We start from the raw sequence: 26,044 nt of genomic DNA on the forward strand, positions 1-26,044 counted from the left end.
AGGTGTAATTTGCATCACACGAAATAAACCCCATGGTAAAGTGAGTGAGTCGGTGGTGTGTAGTACATTCACAGTTTTGCGCAGCCACCACTCTGTCTAGTTCTCAAACATTTTCATCATCCCGAGTGACAACTCTGTGCCTATTAAGCAGTCTGTTCCAGGGAGGTGACTTTTTTGGTCTTTTTTTATGTAACTTTTATTATTTTCCTGTTATAAAAACGAGACTCTGCATGTTAAAATACTGAAAATACAGAACTATGGAAAAGTATAGAATTTTATCTTAATTTTACAATAAAAGAAGGCCACTAGTACCTCATTTCTTTTTAATGTTGCATTTACTTTTTTTTAAAAACAGTTTTATTGAAGGACACCTGGGTGGCTCAGTCGGTTAGGCATCTGACTCTTGATCTCTAGGTCGTGAGTTCAAACCCTGCATTGTGCTCCATACTGGACTTGGAACCTACTTAAAAAAACCAAAACAAAACAGTTTTATTGAGATATGATTCACATACTATAAATTCACCCATTTAAAGTATACAATTAATTGGCTTTTAGTATATTCATGGATATGTACAACTATCACCAGTCACCTTTAGAAAATTAAAAAAAAAAACACATCATTTTCGTTGGGCAGTGATTTTTGTCTCTTCTGTTCATCAGCATCTAGATCAGTGTTTGGCATATAGTAGGTACTCGATATTTGTTGAATGAATGAAATGCGCTCATGAGGATAAATCAGCTTAATCATTAATTCAGTAAACATTTAATCAGTGCCTCCTATGTGCTGACAACTGAGGACAGTAGAAAGTGGCACTCAGATACTGAGCTTGCCCTCAGGGAGAGGACAGTCCAGCGGTAACAGAAGACAAATACATGGAAATAAGATGGATGATGTCAGAGTGGTATAGAGAGGATGTTATAGAAATTCAGAGGAGGGGGATACTGCTGGAGGGGTTACTATTATTGACTTTGTTTTTATTTTTTAAATTTTTTAATGTTTTTACATTTCTTGTATTTTGTTTTCTAATACATTGCTTCTAGTGTAAAAACATAACAGTTACTTGTATTTTGACTGTATCTTGTGACATTGCTAAATTTATTAAGAACTTTGAGTGCTTTTTTTAAAAAATTTAAATTCAATTAACATAATGTATTATTAGTTTCAGAAGTAGAGGTCAGTGATTCATCAGTCTTTTTTTTTTTTTTAAGATTTTATTTATTTGAGAGAGAGAGAGCACAGAGGGAGAGGGAGAAGCAGACTCCTCACTGAGCAGAGAGCTCAGTGGATGCGGGGCTCGATCCCAGGATCCCGAGATCGTCACCTGAGCTGAAGGCAGATGCTTCACTGACTGAACCACCCAGGCGCCCCCATCAGTCTTACATAATACCCAGTGCTCATTACATCACATGCCCTCCTTAATGTCCATCACCCACTTATTCCTTCCCCTCCAGCAACCCTCACTTTGTTTCCTATGATTAAGAGTTTCTTATGGTTTGTCTCCCTCTCTGATTTCGTCTTGTTTTATTTTTTCCACTCTTCCCCTATGATCCTGTTTTTTTTTTTTTTTGGTGCAAAAAGGTGATTTTATTAAAGCGCAGGACAGGACCCGTGGGCAGAAAGAGCTGCTGATCCTGTTTTGTTTCTTAAATTCCACATATGAGTGAAATCATATGATAATTGTCTTTCTCTGATTGACATTTTACTTAGCATAATACCCTCTAGTTCCATCCACGTCGTCGCAAATGGCAAGATTTCATTTTTTTGATGGTAGTATTCCATTGTATATATGTACCACTTTTTTTTTTTTAAGATTTTATTTATTTATTTGACAGAGAGAGACACAGCGAGAGAGGGAACCCAAGCAGGGGGAGTGGGAGAGGGAGAAGCAGGCTTCCCACTGAGCAGGGAGCCAGATGTGCGGCTCGATCCCAGAACCCTGGGATCATGAACTGAGCCAAAGGCAGACGCTTAACGACTGAACCACCCGGGCGCCCCATATATATATACCACTTATTTATTCATTCATCTGTCAATGGACGTCTGGGTTCTTTCCATAATTTGGCTATTGTGGACATTGATATAAACATTGGGGTGCAGGTGCGCCTTCAGATCACAAATTGTATCTTTGGGGTAAATGCCTAGTAGTGTAATGGCTGGGTCATAGGGTAGCTCTATTTTTAACTTCTTGAGGAACCTCCATACTGTTTTCCAGAGTGGCTGCACCAGTTTGCATTCCCACTGATAGTGTAAGAGGGTTCCTCTTTCTCCTCATTCTTGCCAACATCTGTTGTTTCCTGACTTGTTAATTTTAGCCATTCTGACTGGTGTGAAGTGGTATCTCATTGTGGTTTTGATTTGTATTTCCCTGATGCTGTGAGTGATGTTGAGCATTTTTTCATGTGTCTTTGGCTATTTGTATGTCTTTGGAGAAATGTCAGTTCATGTCTTCTGCCCATTTCTTGATTGGATTATTTTTTCTTTGGGTGTTGAGTTTGATAAGTTCTTTATAGATTTTGGATACTAGCCCATTATCTGATAATACATTTGCAAATATCTTCTCCCATTCTGTCCTTGGTTTTGTCAACTGTTTCCTTTGCTGTGCAAAAGCTTTTAATCTAGATGAAGTTGCAATAGTTCATTTTTGCCCTTGCTTCCCTTGCCTTTGGCGATGTGTCTAGTAAGAAGTTGCAATGGTTGAGGTTGTAGAGGTTGCTGCCTGTGTTCTCCTCTAGGATTTTGATGGATTCCTGTCTCACATTTAGGTCTTTCATCCATTTTGAATTTACCTTTGTGTATGGTGTAAGGAAATGGTCCAGTTTCATTCTTCTGCATTTGGCTGTCCAACACCATTTGAAGAGACTGTTTTTTCCATTGGTTATTCTTCCCTGCTTTGTTGAAGATTAGTTGACCATAGGGTTGAGGGTCCATTTTTGCGTTCTCTATTCTGTTGCATTCATCTGTGTGTCTGTTTTTGTGCTAGTACCATACTATCTTGATGATTATAGCTTTGTAATAGAGCTTGAAGTCCGGAATTGTGATGCCACCAGCTTTGGTTTTCTTTTTCAACATTCCTTTGGCTATTTGAGGTCTTTTCTGGTTCCATACAGATTTTAGGATTATTTGTTCCAGCTCTGTGAAAAAAGTTGATGGTATTTTGATACGGATTGCATTGAATGTATAGATTGCTCCAGGTAGCATAGACATTTTAACAATATTTGTTCTCCCAATCCATGAGCATGGAACACTTATCCATTTCTTTGTGTCTTCCTCAATTTCTTTCATGGGTGTTCTATAGTTTTCTGAGTACAGATCCTTTGCTCTTTGGTTAGGTTTATTCTTAGGTATCTTAATGGTTTTTGGTACAATTGTAAATGGGATCACTCTTTAATTTCTCTTTCTTCTGTCTCATTGTTAGTGTATAGAAATGCAACAGATTTCTGTGCATTTACTTTATATCTTGCCACTTTGCTGAATTCCTGTATGAGTTCTAGCAATTTTGGGGTGGAGTCTTGGGTTTTCCACACAGAGTATCACGTCATCTGCGAAGAGTGGGAGTTTGACTTCTTTGCTGATTCGGATGCCTTTTATTTCTTTTTGTTGTGTGATTGCTGAGGCTAGGACTTCCAGTACTATGTTGAACAATAGTGGTGAGAGTGGACATCCCTGTCATGTTCCTGACCTTAAGGGAAAAGCTCTCAGTTTTTCCCCACTGAGCATGATATTTGCTGTGGGCTTTTCGTATATGGCTTTTATGATATTGAGGTATGTTCCCTCTATCTCTTCACTGTGAAGAGTTTTAATCAAGAAAGGATGCTGTACTTTGTCAAATGCTTTTTCTGCATCTATGGAGAGGATCATATGGTTCTTGTCCTTTCTTTTATTAATGTAGTGTATCACATTGATTGTTTTGTGGATGTTGAACCACCCTTGCAGCCCAGGAATAAATCCCACTTGGTCGTGGTGAATAATCCTTGTATTTATTTATTTTATTTTATTTTATTTTTTTAAAGATTTTATTTATTTATTTGACAGAGAGAGACACAGCGAGAGAAGGAACACAAGCAGGGGGAGTGGGAGAGGGAGAAGCAGGCTTCCCGCTGAGCAGGGAGCCCGATGTGGGGCTCGATCCCAGGACCCTGAGACCATGACCTGAGCCGAAGGCAGACGCTTAACGACTGAGCCACCCAGGCGCCCCGGTGAATAATCCTTTTAATGTACTGTTGGATCCTGTTGGCTAGTATCTTGGTGGGAATTTTTGCATCCATGTTCATCAGGGGTATTGGTCTGTAATTCTCCTTTTTGGTGGGGTCTTCATCTAGTTTTGGGATCAAGGTAATGCTGGCCTCATAGAAAGAGTTTGGAAGTTTTCCTTCCATTTCTGTTTTTTGAAACAGCTTCAGAAAAATAGGTATTAATTCTTCCTATTATTGACTTTAAATAGTTCTAGCAATGTTCTTACTTCACCAGGGCTCCGCTGTCGCATTCCGCACAGAACGCAGGCCCTGCTCAGTCTCTGCCTCAGACACCAAAGATCTCCTTGTAAGGCTGTGTCATCTGTTAAGATCTTCGAGATAAAGTATGAGAAGAGCATTTTTAGTGAATCTGTGGTATAGTAATAATTCTTGGAATCACGTCACATCATTCTTCCGAAGACTGAATGCCTTCTTATGCATGATGTATGTATTATGCGATCTCATAACTGCTTTTTCTTTAATTGAAAAGACACATCCTTTTGAGGGAGGGAACAGTAAGTATTGAGTGAGCATCTTGTTCCAGTATCTCTAACTCTTTAATGAGAGCGCACTGGAAGCCTTCCCTCGGAAGGGTTTTTACTTGGGATAATGGAATGAAATTCTGTGGTGGCGGTGGTGACTCTGGCCTAGAGGCAAACAGTGTAGCTACAGCCATGATGTCAGCCAGGTCTTCTAGCATTTACTGCCTGATCGCACTGTGCCCAGGGCCCCACGTGCAGTGATCTCGTTTAATCCTCACGGCAATCCTCAGAAGTAGATTGTGTTATCCCCATTTTACAGGTGAGAAAACTGAGGCTCAGGAAAGTTAAAGGACTTCTTTAAGGTTATTCTAAAAATCAGCGAGTGGTATTGAGGCAGGTTGGTTGAACCCTTCACGGTAAAGCTATACTGTTCCCTTCCCCAGAGGGAATATGGCATTTAGGTATTCATTCATTTATTTTACAAATATGTATATATTGATTTCCTGTTATGTGTCAGTCCCTGGGCTAGGGCTGCAGTGGTGAAAACACAGAACAGACCCTGGCCAGCACGGAGTTAGGTTGTAGTTGGGAAGCTCAGAACCAGGAAGAACGGAAAATGTTAAAAGAGATGGTGGGTGGGGAATGGAGACTTTGAGCAGGAGAAGGGTTGAGTGAATTGCCCATGGTCTGATCCAGGTAGAGGTGGACCCGAACCTAGCTCTCTTGTCTTCTTCCTGGCCTGGTGCTTTTATTGCTAAGTCTTTTATAGCTGGCCAAATATGGGTATGCCGTGTCACTTAAGAGGGGGCTGTGTCTCCCATCTGGAAGTTCTTTGGAAGAGTCTCTTGGAATGATGTGGGTCTTGAGGATGACTCGGTATTTCCAGTCTGTCCTCAGATTTCAGCTTTGCTTTGGAAAGCTTTTTGTTCAGATACAAAAGGATAGCTGGACAGGGTGAGTTGGATGAGATCAAAGAAACTGATCATGGAGCTAAAAATGACTCTCTTTAGAGAATTCAGTTTGTGGATCATTTCTACATACAGACACTCTTTCTTGCTGGAGTAGGAGGGGAGCTGCAGGTGGAGTCTGAGAGGCTCTGTGTCAGAAGCACCGCTGGTGGTTCTAAGACAAGGGAGAATTCCTGACCTCTCAAGTAATGGAACACTTTGGGGACACTGGAGTGGAAGAAAGTGATCTTTGCCCTTACCAAATGTGCTCAGTGTGTTTGTGAAGCTAATCTCATGACTTCAGTGGTCTTAAGAAAACATTTGATTGAGAAACAATTGTGTTTTTGTATGAAATTCTGTGGACACATACATGGATAAACACAAAGTTACACACTCCTTTTAGGATAGAATGAAAGGAAATTTTCTGGACTTGCTGGGTTGGAGAAACAGGTTTACTAGAACTTTCCAACAGGGTTTTGCTATTGGAATGGAACCACCTTATCGTTTGGGTTGTAAAAGTAGACTGGCTAATGATCTGTTTGACATTGTTTTAGTAAAATCATGTCTGAAAATTAGACCATGGAGTTTAAATCATTGCCTGGAGTTTTTTTCAACATGATGAAAATGGCTCTGGATTTTTTTTTTTTTTTGAAGATTTTATTTATTTATTTGACAGAGAGAGTGAGAGAGCACAAGCAGGGGGAGCAGTAGAAGGAGAGGGAGAAGCAGGCTCCCCACGGAGCAGGAATCCCGATGTGGGGCTCGATCCTGGGATCATGACCTGAGCTGAAGGCAGACGCTTAACCATCTGAGCCACCCAGGCACCCCTGGATTTTTTTTTTAAGATTTTATTTATTTATTGGAGAAAGAGAGCGAGAGAGCGTGCATGATCAGGGGCAGAGGCAGGGGCAGAGGCAGAGGCAGAGGGAGAAGCAGACTCTCCGCTGAGCAGGGAGCCTGACACCAGGCTCAATCCCAAGACCCCAGGGTCATGACTTGAGCCGAAGGCAGACAGTTAACCAACTGAGCCACCCAGGTACCCGTTTTTTTTTTTTTTAATCAGAGAGAGAGAGAGAGAGAATGGGGGGGAGAAGGAGAGGGAGAGAGAGAATCTTAAGTTCTTTTTCCAGCACAGAGCCTGACATGAGGCTCGATCTCACCACCCTGAGATCATAACCTGAGCCAAAATCAAGAGTTGGACACTGAACTGACTGAGCCACCCAGGCGCCTCAGCTCTGGATTTTTCTAGGAAGAGTTCTCTCACCTTCCACTTCTCCTTTACCTTCCCAGGAGAAGGAAAATGTTACCTAAGTTCTATAACTGTCTTGGTCTAACATCATCAGGTCAGTGCCAGACACTAGAGGAAGCTCAGTATGTGTCCGTTGATTAAAATATGCAAAAAAGAAAAAAATAAAATAAAAGAAGCAATCAAGCTCTAGTTTCCTTTTGGGATAGTGGTCCCAGTTCTGGTGAGAGTGAGAATTTGGTTTGGTTTCTTTGAACCCAGGTAAAAATAGATGAAAATAAGATAAATCAGAGACCAACATGTAAAAGTAATTACTAGGAAGTTCCCTTTGGCAATAACTATTCAACTAGGCTAGTTTTAGAATCTTGGTGGGGAGGTATAAAATAATCTTTGGTTCAGAGGTGGGATGTATATAAGCATTGGGTTGTGATGGGTTGGTAGGAGAAACCAAGCTTCTCTCAGCTGAGTAACCAAGCTTTAATTAGCTCCTTCTGTGACTTTGGGGAAGGAGCTGGTTTTTGCCCTCATCCACAGGGAATATCTTCATAAAAACTTAAAGGTCTGTATGATTTTAGTTGACACAGATTAGATCCTTTTTGTCTCTAGAGGCCAGAACTGAAAGGACCTCAGTGCTGAGCTACTTTCCTCTGTAGTGTTTTTGGGTGCCTTTGGGATTTCGCTTCCGTGGTCTCTGTACTTTGTTGAACTTTCCTCCTTTTGAGGCTCTTTACTTCATTTCCTTCCTCATCTCTTGCTTTTCCCTTTGCAGAGAACAAAGCTGTTTTCCCTCAGAACAAAGCTTATGTGGTTATTCTTTCTGGAATGATTCTCTAAGGGCTGAGAAGGAATTTCTTGTTGGAGATTGTCATCATTCCCATTGCTTGCTTGGGTCAGAGGTTGACTGCTGGACCCTTTTCACTACCATAAAGTGCTCTGAATTCTAAGTTGGAACAATGGAGATCACTGAGTACTGTTAATATTTCATTTTAGAAACTCTGCTTGGAACCCTATGCAAAGGGAAAAAGCTTTGTGGGTGAGATAGAGAGGTGTACTGTTTGGTTTCTTAAAAACTCTGGGTGTTAGACGGTCACTTTACTAAGAGTCAGCTGTAAAGCCGGTATTAATACCATTTTTTTCCAAAGATTTTATTTATTTGAGAGAGAGAATGAGAGAGAGAGAGCATGAGAGCGGGAGGCAGACTCCCCACTGAGCAGGGAGCCCGACGTGGGACTCGATCCCGGGGCTCCAGGATCATGACCTGAGCCGAAGGCAGTCGCTTAACCAACTGAGCCACCCAGGCGCCCAATACCATGTTGTTTTGATGAGGGGGAGAGGAAAGGAGTTATCAGAGCCACTCAGCTAGTTCTTTCATTTTCAGGTGGAATCAGTTTAGATCTTTTTTTTTTTTTTAAGATTTTATTTATTTGACAGAGGGAGAGACAGTGAGAGAGGGAACACAAGCAGGGGGAGCGGGAGAGGGAGAAGCAGGCTTCCCACTGATCAGGGAGCCCGATGCGGGGCTCGATCCCAGGACCCTGGGACCATGACCTGAGCCGAAGGCAGACGCTTAACGACTGAGCCACCCAGGCGCCCCGGAATCAGTTTAGATCTTAGCACATGGCTGATTTAGTCCCTGCATGAGCAACTTCTGGGCCACAAGCGGGTGCAAGCCCCGCCGTTACTGTGGTGCCCCTGGATGCGTTTGGAATGGGCTGGTCTTCAATAAGAATGGGTCCTATTTAGTGAGTGTTTACCATGCACTGGGCAGTGCCCTTTACCTGCTTTATTTCTTTTAGCCTCTCAGGATCCCGAAGGGTTGCGGACTCTTACTGTCTCATTGCCCTGACGCGTCAGTAGTGAAGTCGCTTCTCCCAGGCCAGCAGGGGAAAGCCAGGAGTGGAATTTGGGTGTTTCTGACTTGTCTGACGTCCAAGAGATGGCCTAGTGAGCTCAGGAAGAGCAGAAGGTGGGAGTTGGAGAGGGCAGCCTTCCCGAGAAGCATTTCAGACATGTAGAGCTGGGCGCGGGAGTGGAGCAGAGTGGGGTCATTGATTGCAAACTGGCAGAACCAGTAGAGCTGGAGCCTTGTTCCCTTCTGCCTCCTTCCTTTCCTCATCAAAGGGAATCTTCTTGTCTTTTCTTTACCTGCCCCCCCCCCCCCATCAGTCTTGCTGCTGCCTAGGCTGCTCTCTCCTTTCTGGCTCAGGGGAAAAGGCCCACAGCTTAGGGTGAGCTGAGTAGTGTAACAGAGAGCAAAATAATGTGGAAGGCAGAAGAAGGAAAAAGGAAGTACAGCGCCAGTTCAGCAGGCATTTTCTCCGTTTCTGTCTTTATTGGACTAGCCATCACCACCCAGTTAGGGGAGGCAGCAGTGGCTCTGCCCTTATTTTACATGTGAAAACCAATACAGTCAGTGCAGGTTGTGCAGGTTAAATGGTTATCCAAGGCTCATCAGATTCGGTGGCGTATGCCTGACACGTGAGCAGGTATGTTTAACCTGCCCCAGGACACTGGGTGCCAAAATAAAACCCCCCGCGTGCTGACAGGGAGTGCTTTATTTTCATCCCATATGAGTTGTTTCTCTTTCTTTTTTTCTTTTTTAAAGATTTTATTTATTTGACAGAGAGAGAGAGATAGCGAGAGCAGGAACACAAGCGGGGGGGAGGGAGAGGGAGAAGCAGGCTTCCCGCTGAGCAGGGAGCCCAATGCCGGGCTTGATCCCAGGACCCTGGGATCATGACCTGAGCCGAAGGCAGTTGCTTAACGACTGAGCCACCCAGGTGCCTCCCAAATGAGTTGTTTCTTGATATATGTTCCGTGCATCGCCTGGTGGGTACTTCATAGGGATCCTGAGACAGTTAATTGTGTACCGAAAGGCCCCCGTGTGCCCCCTTTCCAGGCGCCCGCTCTTACGTAGCCCCGAGAGCAGTGACCTCATCAGACTCCTTGCCAGTAGAGCTTTAGGGCGCTTTTGTTCTCTTTCTCTTGCGGCTAGCCTAGCTGTTTGGGACCAGTGAGTGACACCAGTCCCAAATGGGCTATTCTACGTAACTTCTTGTTCCTCTCAGTTGTCTGGGACAGTGAGCCCATCACCGGCTTTATCGAATGCTGCTGTGTGTGAGGCCCTGTGGAGGGTAGAGGGTGGAGAAAAGTGGTTATGGTACTTAGCAACATGCACGACATTCATTCATTTATTCATTCAATAACCAGATATTGAACTTTTCCTACGTTCAGGTTGTGTCCCAGATACTTGGGATGAAAAGATTGGATAGACTTGGTTCTGCCCTCATGGATCTGGCCAAGGCACTGTCATTGTAGTGGGCATTGGGTAAATTATTAGCATTGTCATTAACCTTAATGCATTAATAATGCAACAATAGTGATACTATTAATAGGATATGAGTAGTCTACTATCTTGATGAGGTTATGGGAAATGAGGGTATTATCATACCCATGGTCTGTCTGCATTTCCCTAACTGCTCATTATCCAACCAGCAGACTCTTGAGAATCAGGAAGGTATGTTTTCTCTTGTGGCTGGAGGATACTAGGTGTAAAGGTTCATCACTCCTTGCTGGAGTAGAACATTGTCTGTTTGGATTAGGAGCTTTGGCTCTGAGGTTCTGTATTTTGAGATTCGGGGCCCTGAGCATCTTTCTGGGGGTCCCTTCTGGGATCTCACTGGCACCAGGTCTCTTCCCTCCTGGCCTGACTTTTTAAAGAATTACAGCATTCTTTAACTGTAAACAGAGGAATTATGGATGGATGAAGTTTGACCAATACATTTTTTAGTATAATCTCCATTTTTTTTTTTTTCCAGAGAACAGTTTTTCTTCAGTCCTTAAGGACTTAGCTCCTTACGTGGGCTTTAGTGGAGGTCGTAGGGCAGCATCTATCTGCAGGTCTAAATCGGGGTGGGGATGTTTGGTCCTACGATGCTTCACGAGAGCGATTCCTGACTATCTTGCTGTGGATGTATGTTTCACATACAGCTTGGGAAGCACATAGGCATCGAAGACATTTGCTTTGGAAATGTCCCTGATGGCGGTGGCCTCTACTATGTCCCAAATACCGAACTTCTTAATGGCCTTGTCCTTGGGTATGCAACAGGCGCAGTTGGTGCGGCAAATAGGCTGCATGTGGCCGTGGCCATTTTTGACATGACCATTATTCCTTTTCTTCTTGGTCATCTTAGAAGTGAGGGCCCAGGGTGCCTGGGTGGCTCAGTTGGTTAAGCGACTGCCTTCAGCTCAGGTCATGATCCCAGGGTCCTGGGATCGAGTCCCGCATCGGGCTCCCTGCTCTGCGGGGAGCCTGCTTCTCCCTCTCCCACTCCCCCTGCTTGTGTTCCCTCTCTCACTGTGTCTCTCTCTGTCAAATAAATAAATAAAATCTTTAAAAAAAAAAAAAAAAAAAAGAAGTGAGGGCCCAAGAGAGCCATTTTTTTTTTAAAGATTTTATTTATTCTGAGAGAGAGAATGCACGCAAGCAGGGGAGGGGCAGAGGCCGAGGGAGAAAATCTCAACCAGACTCCATGCTGAGTGCAGAGCCTGATGCCCGGCTTAATCTCAATACCCTGAGATCATGACCTGAGCTCAGATCGAGTTGGACGCTTAACTGAGCCACCCAGGTGCCCCCCCTTTTAATAACAGCTTCATTGAGATGTAATTCATATACCATATGTTTCACGCCTTTTTTTTTTTTTTAAAGATTTATTTATTTGCGAGAGAGAGAATGAGAGACAGAGAGCACGAGAGGGAAGAGGGCAGAGGGAGAAGCAGACCCCCTGCTGAGCAGGGACCCCGATGCGGGACTCAATTCCGGGACTCCAGGATCATGACCCAAGCTGAAGGCAGTCGCTCAACCAACTGAGCCACCCAGGCGCCCTCACCCCTTTTTTTTTTTTTAAGATTTTATTACAGAGAGAGAGACAGCGGAAGAGGGAACACAAGCAGGGGGAGTGGGAGAGGGAGAAGCAGGCTTCCCGCTGAGCAGGGAGCCCGATGTGGGGCTCGAACCCAGGACCCTGGGATCATGATCTGAGCCAAAGGCAGACGCTTAACGACTGAGCCACCCAGGCGCCCCTGTTTCACCCTTTAAGAGTGGATAATTTGGTGTTTTTAGTATATTCTAAAGTTGTGCAGCCCTTAGCATTAATTCCAGGACATTTTTATCAACCCAAATAGAAACCCTCTACCCATTAGCAGTCACTCCGTAGTCCCTCCTTCCCCCAGCCATTGGCAACTCCTAATATACTTTCTGTCACTGTGAATCTGCCTGTCATGGATATTTCATATAAATGGGATCCTAGAATATGTAGTATTTTGTGTCTGGCTCTTTTCACTTAGCATGATGTTTTCAAGGTTCATCCATGTTGTAGCATGCATCAGTACTTCATTGCTTTTTTATGGTTGAATAATACTCCACTGTATGCATACACCACATTTTGTTTATCCATTTATCATTTGATGGACATGTGGGTGTTTCCACCTTTTGGCTATCATGGATATTGCTGCCATGAACATTTGTGTTCACGTTTTGTGTGGACATGTTTTCAGTTCTCTTGGATACATACCTGGGAGTGGAATTACTGAGATATACGATAACTCTCTAACTTTTTGAGAAACTGCCATACTGTTTTCCAGAGTGGCTTTGCTGTTTTACATTCTCAGCAGGGCATGAGCATTGCAGTTTCTCCATACTCTCATTAACACTTGTTAATCTTTTTTTTTAATTTTTAATTTTTAATTATTTATTTTTAAAGATTTTATTTTAAAGATTTTATTTATTTGAGAGAGAGAGTGAGCAAGAGCAGGGTGAAGGGCAGAGGGAGAAGCAGACTCCCTGCTGAGCGAGGAGCCTGACGGCGGGACTCGATCCCAGGACTCCGGGATCATGATGCGAGCCGAAGGCAGACTCTTAACCAGCTGAGCCACCCAGGCGCCCTAAAGATTTTATTTTATTTATTAGAGACAGCTCACGTGTGAGCAGGAGCATGAGTATGAGGGGTGGGGGGAGCGGCGGAGGGGGAGGGAGAAGCAGACTCCCCACTGAGCAGGGAGCCCCATGCAGGGCTCAGTCTCAGGGATGACCTGAGCCAAAGGCAGATGCTTAACTGACTGAACTACCCAGAGGCCCCTATTTATTTAATTTTTTTAAAGCTTATTTAAGTAATCTCCACATCCACTTCAGGGCTCCAACCCACAACCCTGAGATCAAGAGTCGCGTGCTTCACCGACTGAGCCAACCAGTGGTGCTGGTTGGTGCCCCCAATAGCTATGTGAAGATTTTTGTTGTTGTTGTTACTATCTTTTTGATCATAACCGTTCTAGTGGATATGAAGTGAGACTTCATTGTGGTTTTAATTCACATTTCCTTAATGACTGGTGGTGGTGAGTGTTTTTTCGTGTGCTTATTGGCCATTTGTAAATCTTTGGGAAAATGTCTATTCAGATTTTTGGCTTAATATTTAATCAGTTTTTTTTTCTTGAGTTAAAGGAATTCTTTTTTTTTTTTTTTAAGATTTTATTTATTAATTTGACCGAGAGAGAGATAGCTAGAGAGGTAACACAAGCAGGGGGAGTGAGAGGGAGAAGCAGGCTTCTTGCTGAGCAGGGAGCCCAACGCAGGGCTCGATCCCAGGACCCTGGGATCACGACCTGAGCCGAAAGCAGATGCTTAACTGACTGAGCCACCCAGGTACTCCACTCGTATGTCATCTTCTAAGAGTTTTATAGTTGTAGCTCTTTCATGAGCACTAAATTGTACTGCCTAAATCTTTGAAAGTTCCTCCTAGCTGTTTGCTGGGAGTTAGGCTGGATGGGAGCCTATCATCCTGGAGCTTCTTTTCTTTTCTTCTTTTTCAAAGATTTTATTTATTTATTTAATTCACAGAGAGAGAGACACACACACAGCATGAGAGGGAACACAAGCAGGGGGAGCGGGAGAGGGAGAGGCCGAGCAGGGAGCCCGATGCGGGGTTCGATCCCAGGACCCTGGGATCATGACCCGAGCCGAAGGCAGTCGCTTAACCAACTGAGCCACCCAGGCGCCCCATGGAGCTTCTTTTCTTTGCCACCTTGACCATTCAATCAAGGACCTTGACCTTGGGAAGCAGTTGTTGTTCTTGCAAGTTTTCTAACTATTATGCGGTTTATATTTCTTTTTTTTTTTCTGAAGGTAACGAATGAAGAGGACTTTATTAGGAAATTGGACTGTAAACCTGATCAGCATTTGAAGGTGGTTTCCATTTTTGGAAATACTGGTGATGGAAAGTCTCATACTCTCAACCATACTTTCTTTTATGGCCGTGAAGTCTTTAAAACTTCCCCTGCCCAGGAGTCCTGCACTGTGGGGGTGTGGGCGGCATATGACCCAGTCCACAAAGTAGCAGTGATAGACACAGAAGGGCTCTTGGGGGCGACGGTGAATCTCAGCCAGAGAACACGACTGCTGCTTAAGGTCCTGGCCATCTCAGACCTCGTCATCTATCGAACTCATGCAGACCGGCTGCATAATGACCTCTTCAAGTTCCTTGGGGACGCCTCAGAAGCTTATCTGAAGCACTTCACCAAGGAGCTCAAGGCTACCACTGCCCGCTGTGGCCTGGATGTCCCCTTGTCCACCCTGGGCCCTGCTGTTATCATTTTCCATGAGACTGTGCACACTCAGCTGCTGGGCTCTGGTAAGTAGACAGAGGACTGCGTCACAGATTGACCTTTCTGGGTACAAGGAGGCAGCCATTGGGCTTCTGTAGTAACTTGGTGGAGGGCGATTGCCCAGCAAAATTTCTGCCTGGGCAAGACCTAAGGGAGTGTTTGAAGAAGGGTGGAGTGAGCAACAGTGTTAGAATCCAGTCAGGATGAGGGTTGAGGATTACCGATTGGCTTAGGCAGTAGAGAGAGCCTTGGTGATCCGGATAAGACCTGTTTCCCAGGGATGGTGGGTGTGAAAGCCTGATCAGGATAGGTTAAAGAGAGAATAGGAGGAGGAGAATTAAGGTTGTGTATATATTCCACTCTTTCAAAGAGTTCTATTATAAAGGGAAACAGACAAATGAAATGATAGCTAGAGGCTGATGTGGGATTTCAAGGGGTTTTTCCTCCTTTAAATTGAAGCTGGGAGGTATTGCAGATATTTGTGTACTGGTGCAAATGCTTTACTAGGAAGGGAACAATGCAGATGGAAGCGAGCAGAACAGTTGGAGTGAGGCCCATGTGTGTGGGTTGGCCTTAGAAGCATGGACAGTCCCTCCATTAGCACAGGAGTGAAGGCAGAGTATATGGACACGGTTGCAGGTAATTGGTAGATGTGGTATGTGTGTGGGACTTGTCTTACTGGTTGTTTCCTTAGAGAAGTAGGAAGCAAATTCCTACCTGAGGATGACCTGAGGATGAGGGAGCAGTGCAGCAACAGTAATTGGACACAGGTGGGGACAGCAGTGTTAGCCCCTCACTCACTCATACCATTTACCTGTTCATTCAGTCAACGTAGTTTCTTTCTTTTTTTTTTAAGAGAGCGGTGGGAGGGACAGAGGGAGAGAGAGAGAATCTGAAGCAGGTGCCATACCCAGCATGGAGCCCAACATGGGCCTCGATCTCACAACCCTGAGGTCATGACCTGAGCCAAAATCAAGAGTTGGATGCTTAACCGACTGAGCCACCCAGGCGTCCCATCAGTTAACAAAGTTCCTTTTTTTTTTTTTTTTAGATTTTATTTATTTGAGAGAGTGAGTGAGAGAGAGAGCATGAGCAGAGAGGGGAGCAGAGGGAGAGGGAGAGGGAGAAGCAGACCGCCTGCTAAGCAGGGAGCCCGATGTGCGGCTTGATCCCAGGACCCTGGGATCATGACCTGAGCCGAAGGCAAGACACTTAACTGACTGAGCCACGCGGACGCCCAGTCAGCCAGATTTCTCAAGTGACACAATGCCATGTGCTGAGCACTGGGGCACAGAGCTGAGAAAAGCAGTTCTCACCCTCGAATAGCTCCCTGTCCAGTTGCGGAGCCCACACGTGTTCTCTAATGTAGCAGATGTGGGTTCTGGAGCTGTGGGAGTGCGGAAGAGGGACACGTTACACCTCCTGAGGGGGTCTGGGAAAGAGGAGTGGAGATGGGGCTTGAACCTAGACACGTGGCTTGCTAGGGTAGGAGAGGAAGGATGCTCTGGAACGTGCAAACCCCTGGTGGCTTGAAGGGGCAGCTTGTGTCCCGGAACCTGAAGGGTTCGTGCAGGTAGTTCTGCCAGAGCCTCCTGAGCCCCCTCTAGCCCCTCTGTGCGTGCTCCACGCAGCAGCCAGGTGCTCTTTCCCAAGCTTTATTTATGCTTTAGATCGTGCCGTACTCCTGCTTACAAGTTGTCAGTGGCTTTCCCTACAAACTCATGACGGTGTCCTTACTCTGAGTCCTGCCTGTTCTCTGAACTCCTTCTCTGGTTATCCCCTTCCTCCCCTCCCACTGCCCCACATGCCCCCACCGCGCACGGGCGTGCACACACCACCTCTGTGTATGCTCCGTCCGGTAGCCACACCAGCCTTTTCTGTGTTTCCACCTTTGCATATGCTGCTCTGTCGGCCTGGAACGCTGTTCCCTCCGCAGGCCGTACTTCAGACTCAGCTCAGCAACCACCCCCTTGGAGCCTTGGCTCACCATCCCCTGTAGAGTGGTCCTTCCTGCCCCCGAGTTTGCACGCTTACTGCATCGCTCTGTTCCTTTGCATTGGGACCCTTGTCACTACCTGAGATCCTCCTGTGTGTTTGCTTACTTGTTTTTGTTTCTCTCCCATTACAACAGAAACTCCATGAAGGCAGGAACCTTGCCTGTCTTATTCACTGCTGTGCCTAAAGAGCCTGGATGAGTGCTTGATGCTCAGCATTGTTGGATGAATAAATGAAGAGGTTCTCACTGTGTCTGAAGCACAGATTGTATGGGAGGGAATGGTGGAGTTACTTGGGGGTCAGAGCATGGGCTGCCTTGACTCAGTTCTCAAATAGGACAGGAGCCCCTGAAGGATTTTAAGCAGGGAGTTACACGATCGGATCTGTATTTTCTAAAGATCGCACGGCAGCCTGTTGCAGGATGAACTATAGAGGCATGGCTGGAGGCAGGGAGACCAGCCAGGACATTACCATGGTGCTAGATGAGAAGTGATAGGGGCCGAGCCTGGGCAGTGGCACAGGAGGGAAATGGACAGACTGGGGCTATATTAAAGAGTTAGAATCAGAAGGACCTGAGTCTAGCGGGAGAATGAGAAATCTAAACGTTCCAGCAGATGCTTCTTATCAGGTGATCTGAGGTAAGGAGGGAAGGTTGGAAATACTGACTTGAGGATGCTTCCTGTGATCCACATTTCTTTTTTTTTTTAAAGATTTTATTTATTTGAGAGAGAGCTCATGCGCGCTAGAGCACAGGCAGGCAGAGGGGCAGAGGGAGAGGGAGAAGCAGATTTCTTGCTGAGCATGGAGCCCGATGTGGGATTCGATCTCAAGACCCTGGGATCATGACCTGAGCCAAAGGCAGATGCTTAACCGACTGAACCACCCAGGCACCGACCCCCCCCACCCCGTGATCTGCATTTTTATGCCACTTTGGATTTTTACAACCTTCGTAAGGGGAGGGTTTAATTTCTAGTTCAGGATTTTGAAATAACCAGCCCTTCACAAATAACTTTTTTTTTTGCTTTGTACCACATACCATGTTAGGTGGTTTTTAAAAAAATAAATGCTAACTTACTGTATCCTTGTTATTCAGCCCAGTCAATAGCAGCCCCATTTTACAGATGAAGCTGAACTCAGAGAGCTTGAGTTATGTAACCAAGAGTTTTCCAGCTAGTAAGTTGCAAAACTGGGGTTCAAAATAAGGTTTCCTAATTCCTAAATCCAGAGCTCTTTCTAAGGAATACTGTTGCTGCTGCTTGAAATTTGGAGATGGAACCAAGGCAGCCAGAGTTTATGCAGGGTAAAGGAGAGGTGCCAGAATTGTGGGCAAATTGATAGTTAAGAGTTTTCTGTCTCATACTTTCTGATTTTATTTTATTTTATTTTGATTTCTTTTTTAGAGAGAGTGAGTGAACAGTAAGTAGGGAGGGGCAGAGGGAGAGGAAGAGAGCATCTTAAGCAGGCTGCACACCCATCGGCGGGGCTTGGTGCTTGATCTCATGATCCTGAGATCATGACCTGAGCTGAAATCAAGAGTCGGACATTCAACCGACTGAGCCATCTGGGGCGTCCCATTTTCTGATTTTATTTGATCCTCTTCCTTTTCTGGACTGAGGATTCTAGGTGAGAGTTAGAAGGCAAATGAATTCTCTGTTTTACAAATGAGGAGAACCCAGCTCCCATAATCATTTGGGAGCAGAGATTCTATGTCCAGAGACAATCTGTGAGATGATGTTGGGTTGGGGGGAGGGGGGCCAAGCCGGTACCTGGGTGGCTTTGGGAGGAGTCACTCCTTGATGGTTGACCCTGGGATACCCTGGGACCCAAAGTCATTGCCACAGGAAAAATTCAGGGAGAGATGGATTTAGGGATGAACTACAGAATTTTGGCTACTTCTTTTTGATGACTGTACTTTTAAATGAGTAAGGCCGTATCTCCAGTATTAATTGGAGTGATTTTGTTGTTGTTGTTATTAAAATATTAAAGGAAATTAAAAAGTCCTTCTAACATTTATCTCCAGGATATTTATTGAATTCATTTGTAATACTACTCCACAAATTTCTGGATAAATATTGGTGAAACTACCCTCAGCTACATTGGCAGTTTGTCTGTAGCTTCACCAGCATAAGACCAGCATGTTCAAAGTAGCCATTTGTTTTAAATGTTCATTTGTAGGTGACTGGTTAAATATGTCCATAGGATGGAGGACTATGTAGCTATTAAAAAAAATAAGGAACTTCTCAGAGTATCATGAAAAGAATAGGTCCTTACAGTATGTAATTGATTCAAGCAAGTTGCATGTATGTGTTGGTACGTGCGTAGGAAAAAGAAGTCTGAATGGGCAAACAAACACTGTCTCCTCTGGCAAGTAGGAGGGGGCAGAGGAAATCTATTTCTTTCATGCTTTGACCTGTTTGGATTTTTTTACAATGAGCACATTAAAAAAGACTTTCCCTTGAAGTATGTATATACAGAGAGTGCACATCCTATCACAAGTGTATTAATATGATGAATTTCACAGTCTGGTTGTACCCGTGAAATCAGTAGCAGAAAATGACATGAAATGCCAGCACCCTCTTCATGGGGAAGCCCTGCTCATGCTGCCTTCTGGTTAACAGTAACCTGAATCCTAATAGCGTAGATTAGTTCTGCCTGTTTATGTACTTTAGAGAGTCAGATTATATATTACTTTTATGATGCAAGACAGATCTTTTTTTTTAAAGAAAGGTTATTGTTTACGTACCTCTTTCCTTGTCCAGATCACCCCTCGGAGGTGCCTGAAAAGCTCATCCAGGACCGGTTCCGGAAGCTGGGCCGCTTCCCTGAAGCCTTCAGTTCCATTCACTACAAGGGAACGAGGACTTACAACCCTCCCACCGACTTTTCTGGGCTGCGGCGAGCTTTGGAGCAGCAGCTAGAGAATAACACCACCCGTTCTCCCCGGCACCCGGGGGTCATCTTCAAAGCCCTGAAGGTCAGTTGGCTCCTGCCCTGAGTGCTTCCTGTTGGGGTACCAGTGGGTGGTGAGAACACTCAGCTCCCCTTTTGTTGGTGCTGGGGATTGGAAACGGGCTGGAAAGCGAGGTTGTCGGGAAAGGAAGCACAAGAGCGGAGTTTGCACCTGCCGAGTGAGAGCTCATTCTGCTAAGAGCATGAGCACAGAGGGATCTTGGGTTAAAGTTAAAAAGTGACAGGTCCCCATGTTGGAGAAAAACCAGGCTATCAGACAATAGGAAACAGCATTCATTTCCTGTGGTATGGCCCCACCCTGGTGAGTAGACCTTGTATTGAGGCTGAGTTATCTGAACAGGATTCACCTTTTTTTTTATTTTTATTTTTTTAAAGATTTTATTTATTTATTTGAGACAGAGAGAATGAGAGAGAGAGAGAGCACATGAGAGGGGGGAGGGTCAGAGGGAGACGCAGGCTCCCTGCCGAGCAGGGAGCCCGATGCGGGACTCGATCCAGGGACTCCAGGATCATGACCTGAGCCGAAAGCAGTTGCTTAACCAACTGAGCCACCCAGGCGCCCCTCACCTTTTTTTTTTTAAATCTATATTAATTTATTCAAGAGGGCCACTTTTTGTTATCACTATAGATGGAAAACCAGGACCACAGGTAGAAATTTCCCAAGACAAAAAACAAACACAGACACACGATAACAAAAATTGCTGTTTATTATATACCAATGTTCAGGGGACTCTGTATGAATTAGTTCATTTAATCCTCCTTACACCACCAGTTTGGGGCTTGATTGGCTCAGTCGGTAGAGCATGCAACTGTTGATCTCGGGGTTGTAGGTTCAAGCTCCATATTGGGTGTAGAAATTACTTGAAAAAAAATTTTTTTTTTTTTTTAATTTATTTGACAGAGAGAGACATAGCGAGAGAGGGAACACAAGCAGGGGGAGTGGCAGAGGGAGAAGCAGGCTTCCCGCTGAGCAGAAAGCCCGACGCGGGGCTCGATCCCAACCTGAGCCGAAGGCAGATGCTCAATGACTGAGCCACACAGGCGCCCCTAGAAATAAAATCTTAAAAAAAAAAAAAAAATCCTTACACCAGCTTCATGTGTTAAGTATTGTTACCCATCCTCATTCTGCAGATGAGGAAACTGAGGCACAGGGAGGTAAAGTAATTTGTTACACACAGTTACTACCTAAGTAGCAGCTCTGGCTAGTTTACTCTAGAGCTCCTTAAAACCAGGAAGAATCTCCTGCCTCTCAACAAATATAACAACATATTATTTCCTTTCTAGGGACTGTTGTTCATGGAAGGTTCTGAGACTGGGGCTTGTTTTTTTCTTTATTTAAAAGGGGGATTAGCAAGTGTTCAGGAGATGATAAAGATAATGCTGTTACCTGAGACTTTCTCTTTAACAGAATCTGAAATTTTGAAAATGAATTTAAACAGGAGTAATTTCTTCTGAGGAACTTGATGCTATTCACTGTATCACCTACAGTCCTGTGCCATGCCCCTAAAATTCATCTTGTATACACCAGTGATGTGAGGCCTATCTTTTGGGAAACATCTCTAAGCATTGTATCTTTGTCCTTTTCAATCAGGCAAATTGTTTTTCTTGTGTATCTCAGCAGTACTGTCAATGTATTGTTTTGATAATACAGTAAAATCCTGTTTATAAAGCACCCTGCTCTTCCAAGGATTTTTGTTTCCCATCCTTTTTTTTTTTAAATTTATTTGACAGAGGGAGTTAGCGAGAGCAGGAACACAAGTGGGGGAATGGGAGAGGGAGAAGCAGGCTTCCCGCCGAGCAGGGAGCCCGATGCGGGGCTCGATCCCCAGCACCCTGGGACCATGACCCGAGCCGAAGGCAGACGCCTAACGACTGAGCCACCCAGGCGCCTCTTGTTTCCCCACCCTGATGGTTGGTGCTTACGTCTTTGTAACAGAGACCCTGCCATCTGGGTGAGCTGCAAGCCCGCCAACCACAGCAGATGCTGTATAACCTGTCTGGGGCCCTCAAGGGTTAAACTGTTGCTCCTTCTTTATCAGATAGCATCTTAGGCCTCACAAGTATCTGGGTAGGTGGGATCACTGTGCTAGGTAGTACCACTTCACTCACATAGCAGTATGGCTACTCTACCATTCCTACATCATTACGGCATCAACAGGCAAGAAATCACTAAAACAGTGGAAGTGGTGCTGGTGGGGCAGAGAATGGGGTAATCGGAAAGTATGCCTTAAAAAGTATTTTCCATTATTGAAAATTGTCATTTTAGAATTGACTAGGTAGTCTCAGTGAAATTTTGATGTCTTATCACAGGGCATTGATCAAAGCATTCCCTGGGCCTAGTAAAAGCTGGGAAAAGACTTCCCAAAAGGAATGTCAAAGTTGTTGATATCATTGTGGGAATAGGAATTCTAAGTTTAGGACAGTTTGTTCAGTGATCCGTTTATACTGTGTTTGTCTAAATCCATATCCCCTGGCTTATGTTAGGAATACGTGTTAAGCGTAGAAAACGTTGGATACTGTAGCGGAGTTATGGCAATGGAAACAAGAACCAACTACAATCCCTCCACCTGGGGATAGCCATCGTCAGCATTTTAATGTGTGCTCTCATAGTGCATGTTCTGGGTGTTAAAATATATATATATAGCTTGTTATCACATTATAGATGTAAACTTGTAATCCTTTCCCCGTGAAACTTCATAAACATTTTACTGTATTATGTTTTTAGCGTGAGAGTGAGCGGGGGAGGGGCAGAGGGAGAGAGAGAGAAGGAGGGAATCTTCAGCAGGCTCCACACCCAGTGCAGCACTCTTGTCTAACGACCCTGAGATCATGATCCGAGCTGAAACCAAGCGTCGGACACTTAACTGAGCCACCCAGGGACCCCAACATTTTACTGTATTATTATATGGTTTTTATAAATAGTTTTGATAACTGCACAATATTTCTTTGTCTCAACATACCAAAATAACAGTTGTTGGATAAGAGATTATAAGTAAAATTTCTCTATTAAAAATAATACTGTGGGGCGCCTGGGTGGCTCAGTCGTTATGCGTCTGCCTTCGGCTCAGGTCATGATCCCAGCGTCCTGGGATTGAGCCCCGCATCGGGCTCCCTGCTCAGCGGGAAGCCTGCTTCTCCCTCTCCCACTCCCCCCTGCTTGTGTGCCCTCACTGTCTCTCTCTCTCTCTGTCAAATAAATAAATAAAATCTTAAAAAAAAAAAATACCGCAACTAAATATCATAAAAGCTCTTTCTGTATTTGGAATTATTTTTCTGGGTTATATTTTCTTTTTTTTTTTTTTTAATTTTTTAAATTTTATTTATTTATTCATGAGAGACAGAGAGAGAGAGAGGCAGAGGGAGAAGCAGGCTCCCAAGGAGCAGGGAGCCCGATGCAGGACTCGATCCCAGGACGCTGGGATCATGACCTGAGCCGAAGGCAGACGCTTAATCATCTGAGCCACCCAGGCGCCCTGGGTTATATTTTCTTGAAGTAGATTGTGTCAAAAGTGTGTGTGTGTGTGTGTGTAAATATAAACATATATGTGCATATATATAAATATATTCATACACACAGTGAATATCGCATTTCTGTCATTTCATATAATTGGACATGGAATCCTATTTAAGTACTTTTGCTTATTTGGTGTCTTTTTTTTCTGTTTTGCCTATTTTTAGTATTTCAGGGATTTTACTTCAACAGTTTCTGATCTTTACTATGTACATATTTACTTTAGCATTCTTTATAATGAATTCATCAAAGGGATCCCTGTGAATACAGCTTCCTTTTTGCAGTTTGCTTCACGCACAGCTCTGTGTTACCATGCCTGCAGGCTTAGGACAGCGGAGCAGGAAGGGAGCAGGGCCTTTGGGGCAGTGCTGGGTGGGTGGGATCTGGAGAGAGGCTGGGAAATGTTGGCAGAATTGGAGCTAGGGATATGAGGATGCCCTGAGGACTAGGGGATAGAGACTGGGGCTGGGAGGGATAGTAAGGAAGGGATAGGAGAAAGATGAGGCAGGCTCTGGTGTACACAGGAACAGACTTTGGGCATATGCGGATTTGCTCAGTCCATTGAGTTTTTAAAAGGTTTGTAGTGGGATACAATGTAGACAGTTTGTGAATCTGGGTAAATTGCAGATCAGAGTTCCTTGTACCATTCTTGCAACTCTTCTACAAGTTTGAAATTATATCAAAAGGAAAAGTTGTTTTTTTTTTTTTTTAAGATTTTATTTATTTGAGAGAGAGAGAGAGCACAGGCAGGGGGAGCAGCAGAGGGAGAGGGAGAAGCAGGCTTCTCACTGAGCAGGGACCCGATGTGGGGCTTGATCCCAGGACCCTGGGACCATGACCCGAGCCAAAGGCAGATGCTTAACTGATTGAGCCACCCAGGCGCCCCTCAAAATGAAAAGTTACCCTTTAAGCAAAGTTTGTGGTTTTTGCATTGTGGTTGCTTTAGGCCGGATGTTTGTGTCCTCCCAAAATTCATATGTTGAAACCCTAATGCCCAAAGTGATGATATCAGTGGGCCTTTGGGAGGTGATTGGGTCATGAGGATGGAGCCCTCACGAATGAGATTAATGCCCTTGGAAAGAAGCGCCAGAGAGCTCCCTTGCCCCGTCCACCAAGCAGGATACAGTACAGAGGCACCATCTGCAAACCACGGAGGCAGGTCCTCACCAGAACCTGACCTTGCTGGCATCCAGATCTTAGGCTTCCAGCTTCCAGATTTGTGAGAAATACATTTCTGTTGTTTAGAAGCTATCCAGTCTGTGATATTTTGTTTTAGCAGCCTCAACGGACTAAAGACAGTGGTTAAAAGCTTGGGTTCTGGAGTCAGACAGACTTGTGTTGGAATCCCAGTTCTACTTACCAGTGGCTTGGTCTTGGCAACTTACTTTGTTGGTTCATTCATTCAACAAATAAAAGAGTGCATCCATGTGCCAGGTAGAGTTTGAGGTGCTGGAAGTACAGTGGAGAACAAGATAGACAATAACCTTTGTCCTCCTAGTACTTCTTCAAACCATTTTCCTCATCTGTAAAATAGGAATAATAAAAGAATGTTCCTAATGAAGTTGAGCTGAGGATCAAATAGAACAGCACACTTGAAGAAACAAAGTACGTGGTATATAGTAAATGTTCAGTACGTGTTAGTGTGGAGAATATTAAGGAAAAAACTGTGAAAAAGATTGTATTTGAATAATTCATGAAATAGATACTTCTAATTAGATTTGAGGTTAAGGTCTACTTAGATGTACTGGTGAATGTCCTTGAAATGGCTTAAGGGTAGTCACAGTGGAGGATTACACTCAGGTATTGAAAACATCCTCAAGAGAGGCTTAGGCCATACTGTGGTATACAAAGGGCTGTGAATCTGATCAGTATAAATTTTAATGATGAGGCCAATGGCTGGGTTCTAGAGTTCCTTAGGTTTTCTCTAAGCTAACCCAGCTTAATGTTTAAATTAGACTGTCAGGGACACTGACTGCTGTAAGCAGTAATTAATGCTCAGGGATTTTACCCTCAGGGGACTTGGATGTCCTACTCCAGGCCAGTTTGTTAGGCAATTTTGAGAAAATAGTTACACTATGCGTATGAGGTGGTATGAGTCATGAAGTTTTCTGTAAATACACTGAGCCTGGTCAGCTGGAGTTGTAATGATTCGTGGTAACTGGTGTCCGAAGAGTTTCACCTGGACCCTATATTTAGTTCTGTTCTCTGGGGCAGAGACTGGGATGTGGGACCTGCTGCTTCTGTCCGTGGGAAGGAGTTATCGGTTTCAAAACTCACGTGTTTTTGGCTCTCCCCAGGGAATTGTGGGGTGCTTGCAACTTACTGAAATCCTTGAAAAATTTGATTTTATCTTTTTTGGTTGTTGTTTTGCTTTTAATCTCTTCTTTAAATTAGAAGTTTGTTAATTTTCCGATTATCGTTCTATAGAAAGCTACTTGTAAGGTCTGCATTAGGCAAATTGACCCACTAGAGTTTTTATAGCGTTAAGACACACTAACTGAAGTTTTCATAGTTCATAGCAATGTATAATAGAATGGCTGTCTTTTCTTCATTGATTTTATTTGGCTTTACATTGTATTTATTTCTACAAGGAACCTTGAATTCTTTTTGGAACAGAAGAGTGGGGATGGGCATAAACAGATAAATTATCAATGTCAGACTAATTTGTTTGGCTTCCAGCTTCTCCCAGTGTTTTCTTTCTCTTTCTGGTATTTTTAGCCTTGTCCAATTCCTCACTAACTCACTGAGTAAAAACACTTTGTGAAGGCCAGGGCTATGTTCTAATATGATAAATGTAATTTTTTTTTCAATATGATTTTCTCTTTATTTTAGATAAAATATACAGGAATATGGTCAGGAAAAAGTATATAAGCTTTTGGGAAAATGGAGAGACAAATCACCTAAGAGGTGATCAAAAAGGCATCATCCCTCTAAATCCTATAGAAGTTCCTCTATTAAACACTTCCGTACTTCTAGCCTCAGGAGTGTCAATCAACTGTGATGC

The 26,044-nt window shown here is 44.1% G+C and overlaps 1 protein-coding gene and 1 pseudogene across 2 annotated transcripts in view; one reads left to right on the forward strand and one right to left on the reverse strand.

Moving 5' to 3' along the window:
- Positions 1-26,044, forward strand: part of ZFYVE1 (zinc finger FYVE-type containing 1) — a 57,920-nt gene that overhangs the window by 13,343 nt on the left and 18,533 nt on the right. For both annotated transcript variants that reach the window (XM_021679762.1, XM_044917893.1), the window contains 2 exons: positions 14,086-14,590; positions 19,319-19,533. In XM_021679762.1, coding sequence (XP_021535437.1) covers positions 14,086-14,590; positions 19,319-19,533 — 720 coding nt within the window. The remainder of the gene's footprint in view (positions 1-14,085; positions 14,591-19,318; positions 19,534-26,044) is intronic.
- Positions 10,764-11,096, reverse strand: LOC110571701 (annotated as a pseudogene).

Source organism: Neomonachus schauinslandi, chromosome 9, assembly GCF_002201575.2.
Source record: "Neomonachus schauinslandi chromosome 9, ASM220157v2, whole genome shotgun sequence".
NCBI lineage: Eukaryota > Metazoa > Chordata > Mammalia > Carnivora > Phocidae > Neomonachus > Neomonachus schauinslandi.